Below are 19585 nucleotides of genomic sequence, written 5' to 3'. Positions count from 1 at the left end.
GGCACAAAGAGAGGAAGCGCTCTTGTAGGAACAGAAGAAACCCACACCCCATTCTGCTGGGACTCCCAAATCCGTCCTCCGGTGCCTTTCCCAGCACTCAGCCCGGTCAGCGCCTGCCTGGTGAGAGCCCATCCCGCTCAGCCCCAGCTTCCTCAGGCTGAGACCCGGCCTGGGCAGGGGGCTGGGTGGAGGAGTGGGGTGTAGAGGGGGATGAATGCATCTATATGCGTGCGTGTGTATATAGATCTACATATCTATATATATATATACACATAGATAAATTTCCCTCATCCCTGGACAGGGGCATTTGCTGCTGCTGTGCGCATTGATCAGGTTGGGCTTCCTGGTTTGTCAACCTTTTCAAAATCGGCCTATAAATTCACCAGTATATGTAGTTTGAAGAGGAGCATTTCTGACTTTTATATCTAATATATGTTTAAATATCTATATTTAAAGAGGGAACAGTGAATTTACAATAATAAAAGTGAAAATCAGCCAAGGGGCGAGGCGGACTGTCCTTCCCCGCAGCAGGACTGGAGCAGTGACCGGCTTTGGGGCCAGGCCCCAAAGGGGTGCGGGACAAGGGGTGCTGCGGCTCTGGGGGCAGGGTGGTGAGCCCGGGGCTCAGTTCCCTGCCCCCAGTGTCAGGCCGGTAAAAAACAAGCGCTTTCACCCGGGACGCGGCAGCCTGGAGTTGCACGTCCCGTCCTGCCGGGGGGTCTCCCGGTCCTCCCTGCCGTTGTCCCCGCCGGGGCGGAGCCGGGCCCGGGAAGCCCCGGGAGGCGGAGCCGGGACGGGACTTTCCCGGAGCCGCGACCGGGGGGCGGCGGCGGCGGCGGGGCCGGGGCTGAAGGTGAGCGGCCGGGGCGGGCAGGGCTCCGCGGGGTCGGGCCCGGGGGCGGGGGGCGACCCCGGGGGGGGTGTTGGGGGCGGGGGGGGCCGCTGCCCGGGGGTGCCGGTCCCCCGGGGCCGGGGTGAGCGCGGCTGTGCCCGGCCCGTGGGGACGCACCCGGGGGGATGCTGAGCCTGCCGTCCTCCGCCCGAGCGGAGCCCCTCGGCCCTCGCCGTGGGCGCGCTGGGGTCGCGGGTGCAGGTGTATCCGGATTCCCAGTGGAAAGGGAGCTGAACTGGTCGAGGGGTTTAAAGTTTCGGTGCCGGGGCTGCCCGTCCCTGCCGAGGTCGGCAGCTCCTCGCCTCTCCCTCGCCACGGCAGCCACGCCAGTCCCTGGCTGCCTCCCGGCCGGCTCTGGGGCCAGCTGGGAGAGGTGGTGGGAAGGTACAGGCTGGAGAGACATCTGTTGTCTTAGCGTGGGGAGGGAAAAGCAAGTCCCAGTGCTGGTGCCAACATCCATTTCCCTGCCAGCGGGGAAGTTGCTTATTGTCCTGTTTCCATGTTGCCAGTGAGCACTGCCCTGTCCTGTGGCTCTCCCTCAGCACGCTGAGCCCTGGCTGCGGGGTGAGCAGGGCTGGCTTGCTGCCGGCCCTGATGGAAAGAGATCCACACCCGCAGGCTCAGCTAGCTCTACCCCAAAAGGAGCCGTGAACGCCGACGCAGTAGTGATACCGCAGGCAGAGCGGAAACCGGGGAGAGTGAGAGACAGCAAACACCCGGCTGGCACTGAGAGGGGTTTTCTGAGGGCACGCAGATACACAACTGGAGCCGATGGTTCATAACACAACAGCACAGCAGCTAATTCACAGGCCCTAGAGGAGAAAACCAGAAGATCAGTGGGTGGCTGGGGTTTGCCAAAACCAACTTGATAGCCACGATGGGAGTAAAGGCATTTTATGCACAGATACGAATGGCTTCGGTGCTCAAGGGCAGACTGCTGGGGAGGGGAAGGCTTGGACAGCTTTCAGGGAGAGGGGATTTCTCTCTGCCACAGTTACAGGTCAAGGACTCAGTTTCCAGGAAGGGCCTCAGAACAAAGTCCCAGTGAATGCTGTGCAAGAGGGACTCAGCAGCCTCTTGCCAGGCTCTTGCGAGTAGCTGTTGGGACTCCTGGGATGGAGCAGAGCACAGGATTTGTGCAGAAACCAAGGACCATCATTTGCAGGCATTAGCAGAGACAAAACGTGCAGGGAATAGTATGTTAGAGGAGCAGCCAGCTAGGTGGCTGGAACACGACTGCTGTACATCAGGGTGGCTCAGAACAGAGTTGCGCTCATGCCACCTTGGTTTCTGGAGTGTCTTTTCCCATGGCTGCTAAACACTCCCACTGCAGACAGACAGACAGACCTTTCCCTCCCAGCCACAGGGCATTGGCTCTGCAAGTCAGCCGGCTGTCACGGGAGGAAAGAAAATAGCACCTGTGTTACTAGGTCACGTTCAAGGTGCTGTAGGCATGGAAGAATGGCTTTAACTCACACCACTTGCCAGCAGCTGGCCCTTAATTGAAGCAGTCTGGCTGGTATGGGGAAGCTGTGCCACCCGGCAAGGGTGCCGTGGCTGTGCTGCGCTCCGAGGCAGGGAGCCGGTGCCGCTCCAGGCAGTGAATCACAGTTAGGGTGCTGCTCTTTCCCCCCATTCCCAGTAATGCCCAGAGAATCCTTCCTGAGCTCCAGGAAAGTCTGAAGATAGGGAGGAATTAGCCCAGCAAAACAGGGCTGCAGTGTGTATGCGAGCCCAGGGTCCAGGCCAGATTCACTGGGTACCACAGATCAGGGGATGCTCCTGATGGCAGGAGGGGGAGATGGGTCCTCCACTGGGATGTCTGGGGGATAAAAGTCGAGTGTGTTACACTCCTAGGGGAAATCTAGAGGCCTGAAGGGCACAGCTGCTCAGCACACGAGGCAGGACTTACCTTGAGAGCAGGTCTAAGGTTGCCTGAGGTTGCTATTCCAGGAACAAGGAAGCAGGCAACAGTGCTTGAGCTCTGTTCGACGAGAGAGGTGGGCTCCCTCTAATGCACACTGCACATGTGTGCAGTCATACAGCCAGCAACCTCCCGAGTAAGCCAGAGCGGCACAGGCTGGGGAGAGGCAAGTGCAACCCCATGATGTTCCTTAGTCACGCTGTTTGCTGCAACAAGTGGAAGTGTCCGGGGCAGCGATGAGTGAGCTGTGAAAACCCCTCCAGAGGGGATGGGGCTGCCTGGCACTGGAGAAGGGGAGCTGTACTGTTCATGGGGAACAGTCTGGTCTTCTCCAGCATCTTCTGACATGTGCTGCTCCAGCCAGGCTCAGTGAGTAGGGTTCGAGGTGGCTGTTTCCATCACACTGAGGAAGGATGTTTGTCCCCTCCTTTACCTCTCTGGGAAATCTGTGCCGGCTGGCTGGTGGTGGCAGGCTGAGGCTGCCCAGACGGGATGTCCGGTGGGATCCCGAGAGCAGGCAGTGTGTGCTGCTTCCCACAGGCCAGAGGGGGTTGTGTCTGTGCTCCCAGGCTTTCAGAAGCCCCTGCAGAATGACAGGAGGAAGGTCAGACCTCATTTCGTAGTGCTGGATCTCCACCTTCAACCTCCTTGCCCCCCGTGCTGCACCTGCAGGTCCCTCGGACCCCACGTCCCGGGCTGCACCGCTGTCTGGGCTGCATCCCGCAGGCAGGCTGGGCAGGGGCTGCTGGAGCTCGGATGGGCTCAGGTGGCAGCCCAGCTGGGGAAAACCTCAGGCCTGGGGCCGCAGGGCAGCCCCTTTGGAGGACTTGAGTGGCTGGAAAATCTCCTTGAAAAGGCTCTTCTCAGCTTCTGAAGAATATGAGTCACGCACGGGTTGAACAATCCCCTTCCTTCCCCTCTTCTCCCACACACACAAAATCCCCCGAGCGGGACCTGCAGCAACCACTGATTCAGAAATTCATGCTATGAGGGCACTGTGGAGTCAAATACAGTTTTTTGCCTTTTTTTTTTTTTTTTTTTTTTTTTTTTTTTTTTTTTTCTCTTTCCATTGCTTAGCGAGAAGAAATGCGGAGCAAGAGAATGTGCCTGGAGGCTCTGCTCTGATTCTGCCTCTTTGTTAGAAGTCTCCAGTCATTTCCTGTGGTCAGTCAGACCTTGACCCCAGCGGGACCCCCATCAGTGGTAGCCAGCAGTCCCAGCAGCAATGCTGGGCCTGGACGGGTTGCTGAGACCAGCCTCTTCCTCCCCGGTGAGTAGGAGGGTGCAAGCGCTGTGGGTGGTGGGGAAGGGGCCCTGCTGCTTGCGGTGCCTTGCTGGGGTTGTTGGCAGGGAGCGTGCGGCGCTGGGTGCCGAGGCAGCAGGAGATGCTCCCCTGGGGGGCTCTGGGGCTGCTGCTCCCGCTTTGAAACCAGGTGCTTCCTAGTGGGAAGGAAGGAACGGGAACACGGATGGCAAATGCCTCTCTCAGGCCACCTCCGCGGGAAGGGTACAGGGCCTGCTGTGTAAGTGGAAACTGGGGGAATGGGAAAGCACCCCTTTTGGGTGCCTGGCAAGGGGCTGCCATACGCTGGCTTTGGTTTGCAGAGTCCTGGAGAGCTTCCCCCAGTTAGGGGAGAGACAAGGGGGATTTGGAGCAGCGCTTTGGTGCAGCTGCTCCTGTTTGGGTCCAGGGGGGCCCTGAGGCTGTGTGAGAGTGCATCATCAAGGTGACATGATTTGGGGTAGGGACTGGGGAGGCCCCAGGGGCTGCCGCTGGGTTTTACGGCACGGTCCGGGTGGTTTCAGTCATGCCGGTCTTGTTGGGAAAGGGTACGACGACTGGTGCCCGAAGTGAGGCAGATAGCTGGGGCCGGCGCGGAGCAAACCCCTCCGTGCTCCCGGAGGGAAACTCGGGACCGTGGGGCGCTCCGGGGGTGACAGGCAGCGCCCAAACGAGCGCGGGCGGCCGCCGGGATTTCCAGCCCGCCCGAAGCCCGGAGCCCCGAACTGCCCGGCGGGGAGGAGACGGCCGGGCCGGGGGGCGCAGGAGCGGCCGGGCCGTGCCGAGCCGAGCCAGGCTCCGAGCCGCGCCGAGCCCCGGGCCGAGCCGAGCCAGGCTCCGAGCCGCGCCGAGCCCCGGGCCGAGCCGAGCCCCGGGCCGAGCCGAGCCCCGGGCCGAGCCGTGCCGAGCCCCGGGCCGTGCCGAGCCGAGCCCCGGGCCGAGCCGAGCCGAGCCCCGGGCCGAGCCGAGCCCCGGGCCGAGCCGAGCCCCGGGCCGAGCCGAGCCCCGGGCCGAGCCGAGCCGAGCCCCGGGCCGCGGCGGTGCGGGGCGGGGCGGTGACGCGCGGTCCCGTCATTTCCCGGCTCGGCGGGGTTTCTAGGGACTTTCCGGAGCGGCGGTGCCTTCCTGCCGCCGCCGGTCCCCGCTCACCCCCGCGCTCTCCCCGCAGGCCGGCGGCCGGCCCCGCGCAGACATGGACGAGCAGTTCCAGCCCGTGAGTGCGGGGGGGCTCGGCTCGGCCCCGGGAGGGGAGGCTCGGGGCTGGGAGCGGTGCCTGACCCCACGGGTGGGGTGGGAGATGGGGGTCTGCGCCTGCCGCTGGGGTGGGAGATAGGGGTCTGCGGGTGCCCCCGGGGCGGGAGGTGGGGGGGTCTGTGCCCACCCGCAGGGTGGGCAGTGGGGGGTCTGCAGGTGCCGCGGGGGTGGGAGGTGAGGGGAGTCTGTGTCTGCCCCCAGGGTGGCCAATGGGGGGATCTGCAGGTGCCACTGCGGTGGGAGGTGGGGGAGTCTATGCATGCCTCTGGGCTGGGAGTCGGGGGCTCTGTGTCTGCCCCCAGGGTGGGTGAAGTGAGTCCGCTGGTGCCCCCAGGGGTGGGCAATGAGGGGTCTGCACCAGCCCACCCCTCTTCCCCAGGAGGGATGGGGCATCTGTGCCTGAACCCCCTGCCCCAAGGTGGGCAGTGGGGGTCTGTGCCAGACTGTCCCCCCCGAGGGTGGGAGATGGGTGTCTGTGCCTGCCCTCCAGGGCAGTTGGGGGTTTCAGCCCCAACACACTCATCACACTCATCATCTCTTCCATCACCCAGTGCCTGGATGGGATTGACTACGATGACTTCAATTTCGGCTCCCACATGGTGGAGCAGAAGGAGCCCGTGATGCAGACAGGTAAGGGCCCCTCTGGCTGTGCCCTCCCGGGGGTCCCCAACTGCGGCGGGGTTTCCCAGCAGGCTGACTCACACCTCATAGTTCCCAGCAGCACCACGGGCTGTGTCCCCGCTGGCCCCACTGTGGGCTGGCTGGGAATCCCTGCCCCGTGGCACCGGGATGGGGACTGTTCAGTCTGGGCCTGCTGCTCAGTCTACCAGGGACTTGAGGTTGGACTGTGATGGGTCCCCAGGGGCTCCCTGCTCCCCAAGTGCCAGAGCATCCTCTGGTCCTTCCCTTCTCTCCCTGTCCTGCTGCTCCTGGCTGGGCTCCTGACAGCACAGGGGATGAGTCCAGAGGATCCCCATGGGTCAGATAGGGGTCACCTCACCTTCAACACCATCCCCATACCTCCAGTATCCTTACTGGGAGTGTATACTTTGGTTACCCCATGTTTCTCACCGGTGCCTTTCCTCTCTGTCCTCCAGTGGAAGGTCCCTACCTTGTAATCATTGAGCAGCCGAAGCAGGTAAGGATGTTACCTGAGGAAGGGCAGGTGTAGCTGTCACCCCTGCTCTCCTGGCATCAGCTTTGGGTCACCCTTGGCTGACCCCCTCTTTGCCTCTGCAGCGGGGGTTCCGGTTTCGGTATGGCTGCGAGGGCCCTTCACATGGGGGGCTGCCAGGAGCATCCAGTGAGAAGGGGCGCAAGACCTATCCCACTGTCAAGGTGAGTGCTGCCCTGGGGAGGGGATGGGGCATCATCTTCAGCTGGTGTGCACAGGCACCAGGAGGGTGCCTTGTAAGAGAGATGGGAAATGTATATTAAGCTCTGTGTGTCTCCTGGTGCTGGAGGGATGGGAGGGCTGTGGCAGGAGGGGTGGTGGCCACGGGGAGGGATAGCAGGGGTTTACAGAGAGTCCTGCAGGCTCCCAGGTATGTTGTACCTGACTGCCATCTCTTTTCTTCCCCACAGATCTGCAACTACACAGGGATGGCCCGGATTGAGGTGGACCTGGTGACGCACAGCGACCCTCCCCGCGTGCATGCCCACAGCCTGGTGGGCAAGCAGTGCAACGAGGCCGGCAACTGCGTCGCGATCGTGGGACCCAAGGACATGACAGCTCAGTATGTGTGAGGGAGACCTGGGGTGGCTTCTTGCCTAAGCGAGGTGGGTGGGGGGCTGGCTGCAGCTTACAGGTTGCAGAGAAAAGGGGGGTCAGTGCATCCAGGAGCTGGGTTTGCTGGATGGTGCCAGGATTGGGTTTAGACAAGCTCATCAGTATGTCTAAACTCTGTCCCCTGAGCATTTTGCCCAGCTCTGGATCCAGCACATGCAGCTTGCTTTGGGCTTCTGTCCTCAGTGTTGCAGCTCCCCAGCTTTGCAGATGACTTCTGAAGCCAGTCTGTTTTGCAGGGTTATTCAGCAACTGCTGCAGTTACTCTTACAAATCCAGCCCTGGCAGCTGGTTCAGCCTGGTCCCATTTGCATCCCTCTGGCCTCCAGCCCTCCTAGTCCTCACCTTTGGACTTCTCACCTCTGGGATCCCAGAGTTTCCCAGCCACCTCTTTTCTGGGCTCCTTTACTCTCTTCTGTGGTTGCTCCTCTTGCGTTGACTCCCTGCTTCCTGAGCGGCACCGCTCTGTGCTTTGCTCACCTCCTTCCCGGCCACGGGAGCCCATGTGGCCCCCGAGCCAGCTGCTCCCAGCCTTGGCGCTCCCAGATCCCAGCAGGATCCCTCTTCTGCTCCAGGTTCAGCAACCTGGGTGTGCTCCACGTCACCAAGAAGAATATGATGGAGATCATGAAGGAAAAGCTGAAGCAGCAGAAGATGCGCAACAGGAGCCACCTGCTAACGGGTGAGGGCAGCCTGGGGGCTCAGTGGGACTTGGCACCCCGGGGTGACAGCTGGAGGGCTGGGGTTATCATGGGGCTGGGGGGCAGACGGGGGGACCTGGAGCCCCATCCCCTTGCCTAGCCTAACAGTATCTCCCCCTGCCCCGGCAGAAGCGGAGCTGCGTGAGATCGAGCTGGAGGCGAAGGAGCTGAAGAAGGTGATGGACCTGAGCATTGTGCGGTTGCGCTTCACTGCCTACCTCCGTGACAGCAGCGGGAACTTCACACTGGCCCTCCAGCCCGTCATCTCGGACCCCATCCATGATAGCAGTGAGTGTGGGGCCAGGCCAGGGAGGGGACAGGGCAGAATGGGGTAAGATGAGCGGTGCTGTCTACCACAGCAGCTCCCAACGCTTCCTCTCACTCTGCAGAGTCCCCAGGAGCTTCCAACCTGAAGATCTCACGTATGGATAAGACAGCAGGTTCTGTGCGGGGAGGGGACGAGGTCTACTTGCTGTGTGATAAAGTTCAGAAAGGTAAATGCTGTTCCCTCCAGCCGAAACCTTCCAGAGGGGCTGTGGCAGGAGAGATCGAGGGCCCGTAGGGGGCCAGGGGTCTGTGTCCCTGGAGCCTGGCTGGGGCAGGGAGACAGGCGGTGCCAGCGCCCCTTCTCTCCCCAGATGACATCGAGGTGCGTTTCTACGAGGATGATGAGAACGGCTGGCAGGCCTTTGGGGACTTCTCCCCCACTGACGTGCACAAGCAGGTATGGGGGAGGCAGGGGGGTGTCCTGCCATGCCCCATGGCAAGTGGGTGCCCTGCAGGTTGGGGGAGCCCTGTCTCCGACTCCGGGGAGGAGCAGGACCCCATGTCTGTCTGTCCTGCCCACAGTACGCCATCGTCTTCCGCACACCCCCATACCACAAGCCCAAGATCGACCGTCCCGTCACCGTCTTCCTGCAGCTGAAGCGGAAGCGGGGGGGCGACGTGAGCGACTCCAAGCAGTTCACCTACTACCCCGTGGTGGAAGGTGAGCACCCCTCGGGCAGGCTGGTGTGCACCCTGCCACCAGAGCTGCCCGTCACCCTGCTGCCGCTCTTTCCCTGCAGATAAGGAAGAAGTGGAGAGGAAGCGCAAGAAAGTCCTGCCTCAGTTTCCCCAGCACTTTGGCGGGGGTTCACACATGGGGGGCGCTGGCGGGGGGGCCGGGGGCTTCGGCTCTGGAGGAGGTGAGTGAGGGTGCCTCTTCGCTCTCCCTGCTCAGGTGACCACAGCCCAGCCCTGGGGGCTCCCCAGTCCTCTCCGGCCTCACCTGTCCTCCCCCTTGCTCTGCAGGCGGGAACCTCAGCTTCCCCTACTCCCCTGGGCTGGCCTACAACAGCATCTACTCGCCCGGCCCTCACCCCGTGGGGGGCTACCAGGGAGGTGTGCAGATGAAGGGCCCCGAGGCAGGAGGGCCTGGGAGTGACAGACAGGCGCCTGCGGAGAGCACGTACTGCAAGGAGCTGCAGAAGCACGGTAGGAGGAGGCTGGGCTGGAGAAAAGGCTGGGAGACATTGCTTAGTAGAGGTGACATGGGTTGGGGGACCTTTTGGGGGGCTGGGTGCCATTCTCCTCCGTGCCGGGGGGATGCAGGAGGGTGGATGGGGCTGCTGCTCCTGGTGGTGATGTCCTGCTTCACCCCCAGCCCAGCTCTGCCAGCTGTGGATGCTGGCGGTGGCCCATCGCAATGCCCATGCCCTGCTCGACTACTCAGTCACTGCTGACCCCCGCATGCTGCTGGCAGTCCAGAGGCACCTGGCCGCATCACAGGACGAGAATGGAGACACGTGAGCATATGAGGGGTTTGGGGGGAGAGTGTGAGAGGCCTGTGGGCTGTCAGAGCCATTATGGGGGCTCTGGGGGGTGGGAGGTGGCAGGAAGGATGTGGAGAAGCATGGAGCTGAGCCACAGGCCATCCCTCTCTCTCCCCAGACCTTTGCACCTTGCTATTATCCATGAGCAGACGGCTGTGATCAAGCAGCTGATCGAAATCATTGTTAGCATCCCCAGCCAGCAGATCGTCAACATCTCCAACAACCTGCAGCAGGTATGTGTTTCCCAGAGCAGCCGGTTCTCCTCTACCTGGGGCTGGCTCCTGTTTCTCAACCCCAGGGGCTCCTGTTGCTGCTCCTGCTGAGGGAAGGCTGCAGGGCTGAGCACGGTGCAGCCATGCTGGCAAGGACAGTGGTGCAGGACTCAGCTCCTCTTGCGAGCACTGCTGAGAGGGTGCTGCTGTCCCACAGACACCACTGCATCTGGCAGTCATCACCAAGCAGCCCCAGGTGGTCCAGCTCCTGCTGCAAGCTCGGGCCGACCCCACCTTGCTGGACCGCTATGGCAATTCTCTGCTGCACCTGGCGCTCCAGGCTGGCGATGAAGAGATGCTGAGGACACTGCTAGCTCACCTGGGCTCGGCTGCCCCTTACCTGCTCCGCCTGCCCAATTTCCATGGTGAGTGGGGCTGGGAGACAATGGGCAGAACCCAGCAGTGCCACCATGGGCTTGGCTAGCGGGCTGCTGAGCTTCTACCCCTGTTGCAGGCCTCCTGCCTGTGCACTTGGCCGTGAAGGCAAAGAGTTTGGCTTGCCTGGACCTGCTGGTCAGGAAGGGAGCAGATGTGAATGCAGTGGAGAGGCAGGGCGGGAGGACCCCACTGCATCTGGCAGTGGAGATGGAGAACCTGAACATGGCCACCCACCTGGTGAAGAAGGTACGGCGGGGGCTTGTGGGTTTGTGGCTCTAGGATGGGGCACAGCCTCCTACAGGGCCCTGGCAGAAGTGGGATGTCCCCTATGGTCTTGGGGTGACAGGAGGTGGGGGGTCAGCACCCAGATAGCCCACCCTCACAGCCTTGCACCTTTCTCCATAGCTGGGAGCAGATGTCAACAGCCGGACTTTCGCCGGGAATACCCCACTGCACCTGGCTGCTGGTCTGGGCTCCCCAACCCTCACCAAACTGCTCCTCAAAGCTGGTAAGGTGCTGCCCTCCCTCCTCTCCCTTCCCCTCCCCACAGACCTGGCTGCCTGCACCAGGGGTTGCCCAGGCACAGGGCATCCCCGTGGGCCACCTTCCCTTTTGGGGTCTCAGTCCGCCCTTCCCTGACAGGGGCGGACGTGCTGTGCGAGAACGATGAGCCTGTGAGCCCATCCTCATCGGAGGCCAGCAGCGACACAGATGCCGACCCCGAGGAGCAGGAGCTGGCCATGGAGCTGGGGGAGCCAGCGCCGGCCATGGAGTGCAGCACCAACCCCCAGCCACCCACGGAGGGGCACGGGCAGGCAGGGCACAGGCAGCGCCACTGCCACACGCCCCTGGACCTGACTCGGAGCCAGAAGGTGCGTGGTATGGCAGGAGAAACCCACTGAGAGCGTTTCTGTGGGGGCTACAGCATGAATCAGGCAGAGCTCCGGGAGCTGCTCCTGCGAGGATGCCTGTACCCTTCCATGCCCTGGGGAGAGCTGAGGCATGGGAAGGTGAGGAGAGCTTGGCTGGTACTTTGAGGGATGCTGACATCTGTGCATCTGTCTGCAGGTGAGGGAGATCCTGCTGCAGGCCTCCCAGCAGGGCCCTGAGGCAGAGCTGCCCGCTGCCCCCCGGCCAGGTGAGGAGCCCCTCTCCCCCCGAAAGCACTGCGCCCAGGCAGGGCAGCACCCTCGTGGCAGCGAGGACGGGCAGCGTGTGATGGAGGCACCTCTCCTGCACAGGAAAGGTCCTGTCGCTGGACAGTGAGGCGCTGCAGGGGCTGGAGCAGCTGCTGAACCAGGACTGCAGCGGGTCCGACTGGATCGAGCTGGCCAAGCGTCTGGGGCTCTGCAGCCTGGTGGAGACCTACAAGGACACCCCCTCGCCCAGCGTCAGCCTCCTGCGCAGTTACGAGGTCAGTGCCTGGCCAGGGTGCCCCCATCCCCCCTGCCCGTCCAGCCACCAGCCCCGCTCAGTGCTCTCTCTCCACAGCTGGCAGGGGGCAGCCTGGGGGGGCTGCTGGAGGCACTGGACTCCATGGGGCTCCACAAGGCTGTGAGGGTGCTCCACAAAACTGAGGCGCTGGAGAAGCTGCAAAGCACAGGTATGAGGAGTGAGGGGCTGAGGGTGTATGTTCCTGCTGCCCCCCTGGCCCCCCATTGCTGACCACCCAGGGCTTGCTTTGCAGAGCTGAAGGAAGACAGTGCCTATGGCAGCGAGTCAGTGGAGGAGGAGCAGGGGCCCGCGCTGGCCCTGAAGCCGGGGCCGGGGGGCGAGTTGCCCCACAGCCAGCAGCCGCAGGTGCACTGAGGGGTCAGCAGCCCCCACAGCCGCCCGGGGGGGCCTCACTGCCCCATACCTTGCCCTGCCCACACAAGTGCCTTCTGGACTTGGGGTCCGGCTGCCTGGACTCAGGGGAATGGGATGCAGCCAGCTCCTGCCCCCTCTCTGCTCTTATTTAATGGTCCCTCTTCTGAATAAAGGGACAATTTCCATCACCCTTTGCCCTCCCTCTCTCCAGCCCCAGCCCTGAGCCGGTGGGCACTAACTCCCCTGAGCCCTGCCGGGGGCTGGGAGTCCAGCAGCAAGGAGGCAGCTGCCGGCCCCTCCTCAGCATCCCTCCCTGCCAGGGCTGTCCCCAACTGTAGGGGAGAAACCACAGTGCACACAAGAAGTGAAGAGCGAGTTTTACTTCAGTAACTGAGAGAAGCTGTACAAAGGTTTTTCTCCCCACCGAGCCACCTGGGGCAAGGGTGGATATACTTTTTTTTTTTTTTTTTTTTTTTTTTTTTGCAATAGACTCAAAAGAGCAGAATAAAAAGTTTGACACATTCGCAAAGTCAGTGCTGAAACCAGCCGGGTCCTGGGCGGCCGAGAACACCGTGTGTGCCAGTCCCCTGCCCACAGCCCTTCCAGTCCCTGGACCCCTCCTGGTGCACCCCAGGCACTCAGGCAGCCATGCTCCACCACTGGCACCTTGCTTTGGACGAGCATCCTCCAGCCCACCCTGGGGTGGTGAGGGCTGCCCCAGCCAGCCCCTCACCTTGGCAAGGAGGGAGCTCGTGGCCGAGGAAGGTGCTGCACCACCACTGCTGCAGCACAAGGACCTCACAGCGCTGCGGACCAGGCTTTGCCGACAGCCTCCGAGGCCCCAGCCATACCTTGGAAAAGTGGCATGGGGAGGAAAGCAGGCTCCAGCCCCTGCCAGCCTCAGAGGGCAGTGGGGAGCCCCAAGTCAACCCTGGCTTCAGGGGTCACCTCCCCCCTCGGAGTACTTACATGCTGCTGCCCAACATGCCCCGGGTACGACGCTCGCACCCAGGCAGTGCAAACAGGGATGGTCCAGGCTGCTGGGGCAGGTGGGTCACAAAGCACCGAAGCATCAGCCTCCCATGCAGCTGCAGGCGCAGCGATGGGTGCTGCCGCTCCCAAGGCTGCCTCGGTACCAGCAGCAGCAGGGCTGTCTCTCTGAGGGGTTGCTGGTGCCAGAATGGGGCTGGGGAGCTGGCAGCAGCACAGGCAGGAGCCCATGCTCAGCTTGCTGCAGGGGGCTGCTGGGTCACGCCCCAAGTCCATGTAAAAACCTCCTCACAGAGTGCAGTGCCTACAGGACAGGGCTGGGTTTCTGGTTTTGCTTATTTTTTTTTTAAACAGTTCCCAAAAAGCATCAAAAGTAGCCCCAAAAACCCCTCCCTGATGGTCAGCTCGATCTGGTACTAAAAAGTGCAAAACTGTATCACAAAAACCGTTCAAAAGTTGTAAGAAAGCAGGGAGGGTGCAAAGGTATCTGTGGTGGCAGGGAGGGGGCCAGGTGCCATTGCCCTGGCTCCCCTGACCACCAGCCCCAGGGGAGGGGACAGGCCAGGGCTGGCCCCCTCCTGTCTTCCCCCCCATGGCACAAGGGAGCTGTAGGAGAAGCGGCCACTGGCTTTGTTTTGCTGCATTATTGTCTTTTTTTTTTTTCTTTTAACCACTGAAGAATTGAGCCCAGTGGGTGGGTTTCAGTTATCCCCCTCCCCAGGGCTGGGGAATGGGGTCCTGCAGCCAAGCACAGGATAAGGAGGGGCAGGAATGAGTCTGATGGGGCTGACGGTGCGGGCAGCTCCCGTGAGCAAGGACCGGGGACTGTCCTGCTCTGCCACCACCTCTGGCGGAGGGGCCACGGCCCTGCACGGCTGGTGCTGGCAGCCGGAGAAGGGCTGTCACCTCCCCAGCTCGTGCCGCAGATGGACGGACTCATGCAGGGTCTCGGCGGGCATGTGGCCTCCACCCCGGCGCCAGCGGGGCAGGAACGGAGCTGCAGCACGGGCGGCTGATGCCCCTTCGCTTACGACTTCTGGGGGTGGCCAGGGGGCTGGCGGCCGGTGCGCTCCGAGATGTTGCGCTTCACCTTGGTGGCCGTGCTGGAGGGCTCCGCGTTGAGCGAGGGGCTGGAGTGGGATTTTTTCAGGCCATCGTCCTCCCCACCTGCTGCGTCAAAGAGGGTGGACTCGAACGCTGCCAGGTCCTCAGAGCCGGCCTTCAGCTTGGCCCGCAGCAGCATGGCGTACGTGCCGTAGCGGGATTTCTGGGGGGCACAGTGCAGCAGAGAGCAGGGTTGGCAAGCTGGGCAATACTCCTCAGCCAGCATCCTGGGGTGAGGGGATGCGTGTGGTTCTGGACCACAGCAGTGGCACAGTGTGATTCAGCTGACAGGATCGGGGGGGATCCCATCACTCTGGATGACCAAGCAGTCAGGGGAAGGCAGGGCTGGGGGCCAAGGTGGGGGGGGGACGGGACTCCCAGCTCACCTCAAACTCCAGGTACTCTTCCTTCTGCTTCAATTCCTCGTACTCCTTGCCCTTCACCTTCTTCTCAGGCAGCGAGGAGCGATGCTCCAGCAGCTCCGCTGACATCGTCTTGAACTTGGTCTCATGGCTCTTCACCTGCTCCTCCTGGGGAAGGGTGGCACCACATCAGTGCCCTGCTCTGCCCTCTGCTCTGCCCCGCCCCCCGGCAGTGTGAGCTGGCTGGGGCAAGAACAGGTTTTTCCCCTCCTGGGTCCAACCAGAATCTCAGATTTTGCTCCTGGATTTGCCTCTTTTTTTTTTTTGAGTGTCAGGTAAAACACAGGCCCCTGGGGGCAATCTGCTCCTGCCTTGCATGGGGCTGGCTGCAGTCTTAAAGCAGAAGAATTTAATCCCCTCTGAAACTAGGCTGGTGGGTTTTTTTAATCCTTTCTTCTCTATGAATAACTGCCCTGGCATGCACAAGCACCAGCTAATCCCCCCAGTCCGGTTGACTTTCAAGGTCCCGGCCCTGGCAGGACCCTGCAAGCTGCGGTGTGGGACCATGTTCTCCTCCATGGTCTGACTCTATTGCCTGTCTCCCGTCCCTGTTGCCAGAAACAAGTCCTCGCTGTCCACCCACAACCTCAGTAACCCCTTGCTTCGTGTCTCCCCGGCCATGCTTCATCAGCCCTGCACCCCACTGGGAGGCAGCTGGGCCTGTGGGACCACACAGCTCCCTCTCCAGGGGACAGTGCCACCAGCAGATCTGGAGGGTCTGTCCCATGCTCCTGGCTGTCCCCACAACATGGCCTACCTGGGACAGCCTGGTGCAGGAGCTGGGCAGCAGCGGACGGCTGAACTTCTTCTGGGAGCCGATAGCTGCAGGGAAGGGGGGTGCAGAGAACATGGCTGCTACCACATTGATGCGCGTGATCCACGAGTGCATCTGTTCGGGGTTCCTGGGGAGAAAATCCAAACCACGGATGGGCTCTAAGTAGCACTGTCTTTGTCACAGGCAGAGGGACCTGTCCTGCAGACAAATCTGGGTCCCCCAGGACTGGTCCTGGCCAGCCATGGCACCTGGGGCTCCGGCCCCAGCAACATGGGTCATCGTGAGCTCATTGGGGTGGGAAGAAGAGGAGATGGACAAAGCACAGTGCTGACACCATGTCCCTTTTCTTCCAGAAAGGACCACGACAAGAGATAGCAATGTGGCCCTAAGCCCCATGCCACCCTCCACCCCAGTCAGATGAGCCCCTGCACCCCAGCATGGGGCCCAGCCGGTGATCCTGAGGGACTCACTGTGCTTGGAAGAGGAAAACTCTCCAGTCAGCTGTCCTGAGGTAGAAGACATTGGGTCGCTTGCTGTAGTCAGATGCCCGTGTGGCAAGTGAATGGTGGATGCTAATAGCGTTCTTCAGCTCCTCTTCTGCCAGTGCCTTCCCTGGCTTGTACTCCTCCTGCGAATCACGGGGTGTTTCAGAGCCAGCTTAAGGATGCACCCCACCATGAGTCAGCCCTGTGAGGCCATGAAAACTGCAGGCAAGCGCTGGCAGTAGTGGGGCTTGCAGATCACCCTTCACCAGGCTGCTGTGGGCTCTGCCTCCAGCTCATGCTACACCCTTGGGGAGAGGTTGCACAACCCGGGTGCATGGGCTTGGCAACAGCGTGGTGGCTGCTCCTCACTGCCCCGCAGCTGGACAGCGTGGGTGCCTGCAGGAAACTGGATGTGTAGCACAACCCGCCCCCCCTCCCCGACCAGAGCAAAGACCCCAGTGTCTCCTCTCTCCCCAGCCAAGCTCCCGCACACAGGGCCCTCAGTCGGCAGCTGCTTTCACTGCCCAGGCTCAGCCTGAGCACTTCAGGAAAAGGGATGCCACCAGATACTCAAGCAAAGGCTCAAGCAGGCATGGTGCCGAGTCTGCTAAGGCCAGGCTTTACAATGCTGCACACTGGAGCACCTCTCTGCTCTGCGGACTGCTGTGACCTCCCCACTGTGTTGGAGATGACCCCTCTCCCTGGCATGGATGCGGGCGGCCCCGCTGCTGCCTACCTTCTGCAGGTACAGAATCATCCCCTTCAGGATGGCGTGGAAGGGCTTCCAGCTACGCTTCCCTCGGGGTGCTGCCAGGGTGGAGAGAGCAGCCCAGATATCAACCCCAGTGCCAAGCAGGGGTAAGGCATCCCCCCCGCCCAATCCTCCTTCAGTCAGCCCCGCCACGACGCACGTCACCCCACCCCAGGGATGGGCGGCACGCCAGGACTGTCCCCGTGCACCTGAGCCCGTGCCAGCCGCGTGGCTGGCAGATGGTGCTGCTGGCAGGGGGGCTGCCTGCTGCCCCCCGGGGCCAGTGCCGCTGTGCTCCCCGCCTTCCTCCCCTCCTTGTCGCCCGCGCTCAGCTTCACCTCTGCCTCCCCACGCAGCGACGGGGACAGGGACGAGGCTGCGCTGCCTGCCAGGTAATGCTGGCTTTGGAAGGCAGCTGCATCTAATCAGATCAAGGCGGCATTAGATGGCCAGGGCTTAGAGGGGATTTTACAGTGGAAACGGTGAACGTGCCTGGCAGTGCCCAACCAGCGGCAGCCTGCTGTGCAGCTCGTTTGCTGCACCACAGGACACATTCCCTTGTCCCTGCCATAGCGTAGCAAGGGTGCATCCCCTGGGGAGCCCAGCCCACGTCCCTGCCTGTCCCCTCCCAGCACTTCGGGCAGGGGCTGCACTGCCTGCTGCCATCTCGGCCTTTGCCTAACCCTGATGGTGGAGGTGGATGGTCAGGGAGAGGCTTTCAGGCTCCCCAGCCTGGGGGCTCAATTATGCCCAGCACAACCAGCCAGTCAGGGCACAGGGAGCTGATGCTGGAAGCTGTCATGATGCTACAGTCAGATGTCACGTAGTGACTCCTGCCCTGCTCCCTGTTGGGTTTCTGGAGCTCACTGGTGCTCTCTCGTAGCCAAGTCCCTCCCCTGGGCTCCCCAGGCACCTACTTTTCTTGCAGTCAGGATCAGCATGGATCTTGCGCACTAACAGTCCATGCTTGTAGGTGGCGATGCTGGAGTCTTGAGAGAAGTCCAGAAAGGGGTTACTGCAGCTGCTGATGCGCTTGATGGACTTCGGGTTGGGGTCTGCCAGCTCCGAGAGGGACTTTCTCAGCTCCTCCTCATCTCTGGCAGGCACAAATTTGGGTGGGGAAAGGGTTTGTTACCTTGCTGGGGACAGCAAATACCAAGCTTCCCACTTGCTGGTGCCATTTCTAGGCCTGGCTTCTGTAAGGGAGGCCAGGAGCAGCAGACCAGGCTGAGCAGTCCCCCATCACCACTGGCAAGCATCCCAAACCCAGCCATGCCTCTGTGCCCCTGGCTGTCTAGGCAGCTGTGGTGCTGCCTGGCCCCTCAAAAGACAAGGCATGGAGGTGTCTGCTACCAGTTCAGGGTGGGGCCCCTGCCTGCCCCAGGGAGCAAGGAGCCTTTTTGAACAGGGCTGGGACTGATGCCAGCCAGGCTGACAAGCCAGGGGCCACGGAGGAACAGCACTGCAGGGCTTGGCACTACCACAGCCCCCTCGCCCATGGTGTATGAGCTCACAGATCCCCAGCTGGCAGCAGAAAGGGCCTAGAAGGAACCTTCCCCAAAGAAATACCCAGGTTGTAGTCCCCACGGCTCCAGGGCAGCAGCCGGACTGTGAGGCTCAGAGCCACCAGCAAAGGGGTGCGGGTAGCCTGTAGTGGGGAGGCATTGGGCAGCACCAGCCTGGGGCAGGAGCACATGGGGGCAGGACGTAGGCAGCCCTGGCAGCAGAAGGTGGCAGGCCTCTGCTCGCACTCTCTCTCCAGGTCATGGCTCCTCGCACTGCAGGCAGGCTGCTGCGGGCAGGCTGCATCGGTGCTGCTCCCCTCACCCGGCAGGAAGATGTGGGAGCCCAGAGAGGCTGCCTCCCCCCTCCCTCAGACCTGCTCGCTGCTAATTAAACCCCTCAGCATCTGCTAGCGTCTCCATGGCAGCAGCCCGAGCGCAGTGGCTCAGTGCTGGCGGTACCGCCGGGCTGATTAATCCCCGCAGCGCGGGTGCTGCCACTCCTGCTGCTGGAGATGGCAGCTGTGGGCGAGGGTGCAGGCACCCTGCAGGGCCCTGGCACAGCCACGGCCCCCCCCAGAGCCTGCCCACTCCCACCCCAGGCACAGCCGCCAAAGCACAAAGAAATGCCAAAGCCACGGGGAGCTGGTCTCCGGCAGCTTTCCCCCAGCATGTCGGGAAAGCGTCCCCATGGAGGTGCTGGGGGCAGCTGGGGGGACGTTGCCTGCACTGCCACCCTATCCCAGCCCATCCTGAGCTCCCTCTCCGTCCCACATCCTCGCAGGAGCACCCGCCCCGCAGCATCACGGCTCATGCGGTGTATGGGGCAGGGCGATGCTCCAGTGGGAAGGCAGCATCCCCTGGGAGGAATACTCACATGGCCCACTGCAGCTTCTCATTCTTGATGGAGCCGTACAGTGCCTGAAGAGAGAAGAGCAAGGGGGGGGGTCAGCAGGAGAGTGGTGGTGGGTCAGTGGGGGCTGCTCCAGAGGACAGAGGGGGCATGCCAGGCTGGCTCAGGGACACTGGAGGTTAAGGCAACCCCAGATCAGTTCATCCTGGTCCAGCTCCGTCCTGGCTGGGCCAGCAAGATGACCTTGTTTCAGGGCTATAGACACCTTCTGGGCACCACAGGACCTGCAACCCCACACATACCCCAGGTGCATATACACAGTGCTGGGGATGGTTCTGGCTGTCTTCCCTCTCTACCTGCCTGTGATGGTGGCACAGCATCAGCAGCATGATGTTGAGGTGCATCAAACATTTCCAAGTCCATGGGAGAGCTGCCTCTCCTTACTCCAAGGTGTCCCAGGCTGGCCAAAGGGACAACTTTCCCGAGGCTTGGGCCTCGGGAGGACAACAAGCCTTCAGGCTGGACTTCAGTGGTGCATGCCTGCGCCCTGCGCAGTGGGACCTCAGCCTGCTCCAGGGCCTCCAGGAGCTC

At 62.1% G+C, this 19585-nt stretch overlaps 2 protein-coding genes across 7 annotated transcripts in view; one reads left to right on the top strand and one right to left on the bottom strand.

Moving 5' to 3' along the window:
* The first annotated feature begins 784 nt into the window (after positions 1–784).
* On the top strand, positions 785–12594 carry NFKB2 (nuclear factor kappa B subunit 2). 2 transcript variants are annotated; one of them, XM_042787522.1, is made up of 24 exons: positions 785–853; positions 3894–4086; positions 5267–5311; positions 5904–5982; positions 6450–6490; positions 6592–6690; positions 6937–7088; positions 7714–7820; positions 7969–8127; positions 8229–8333; positions 8478–8563; positions 8689–8827; positions 8907–9026; positions 9133–9315; positions 9485–9626; positions 9772–9886; positions 10083–10290; positions 10380–10549; positions 10709–10811; positions 10946–11175; positions 11372–11441; positions 11545–11717; positions 11795–11906; positions 11991–12594. In XM_042787522.1, exons 2-24 carry the CDS (start codon positions 4042–4044, stop codon positions 12110–12112), a joined length of 2805 nt encoding a protein of 934 aa, XP_042643456.1. In that variant the 5' UTR covers positions 785–853; positions 3894–4041; the 3' UTR covers positions 12113–12594. The 2 variants fall into 2 exon arrangements, with proteins under 2 accessions (XP_042643456.1, XP_042643392.1); XM_042787458.1 differs by having other exon boundaries at positions 5198–5311.
* PSD (pleckstrin and Sec7 domain containing) overlaps positions 12478–19585 on the bottom strand; it is a 49551-nt gene continuing 42443 nt past the window's right edge. For all 5 annotated transcript variants that reach the window (XM_042787202.1, XM_032981969.2, XM_042787143.1 and 2 more), the window contains 7 exons: positions 19019–19062; positions 17557–17735; positions 16625–16695; positions 15874–16031; positions 15386–15530; positions 14593–14736; positions 12478–14369 (listed from right to left, as the gene is read on the bottom strand). In XM_042787202.1, coding sequence (XP_042643136.1) covers positions 14130–14369; positions 14593–14736; positions 15386–15530; positions 15874–16031; positions 16625–16695; positions 17557–17735; positions 19019–19062 — 981 coding nt within the window. In that variant the 3' untranslated portion in view covers positions 12478–14129. The remainder of the gene's footprint in view (positions 14370–14592; positions 14737–15385; positions 15531–15873; positions 16032–16624; positions 16696–17556; positions 17736–19018; positions 19063–19585) is intronic.

The sequence above is a fragment of the Tyto alba genome, unplaced genomic scaffold, assembly GCF_018691265.1.
Source record: "Tyto alba isolate M040663 unplaced genomic scaffold, T.alba_DEE_v4.0 Super-Scaffold_1, whole genome shotgun sequence".
NCBI lineage: Eukaryota > Metazoa > Chordata > Aves > Strigiformes > Tytonidae > Tyto > Tyto alba.
Note: the sequence above shows the minus strand (reverse complement) of the source record. Positions and strands in the feature narration are given on the sequence as shown.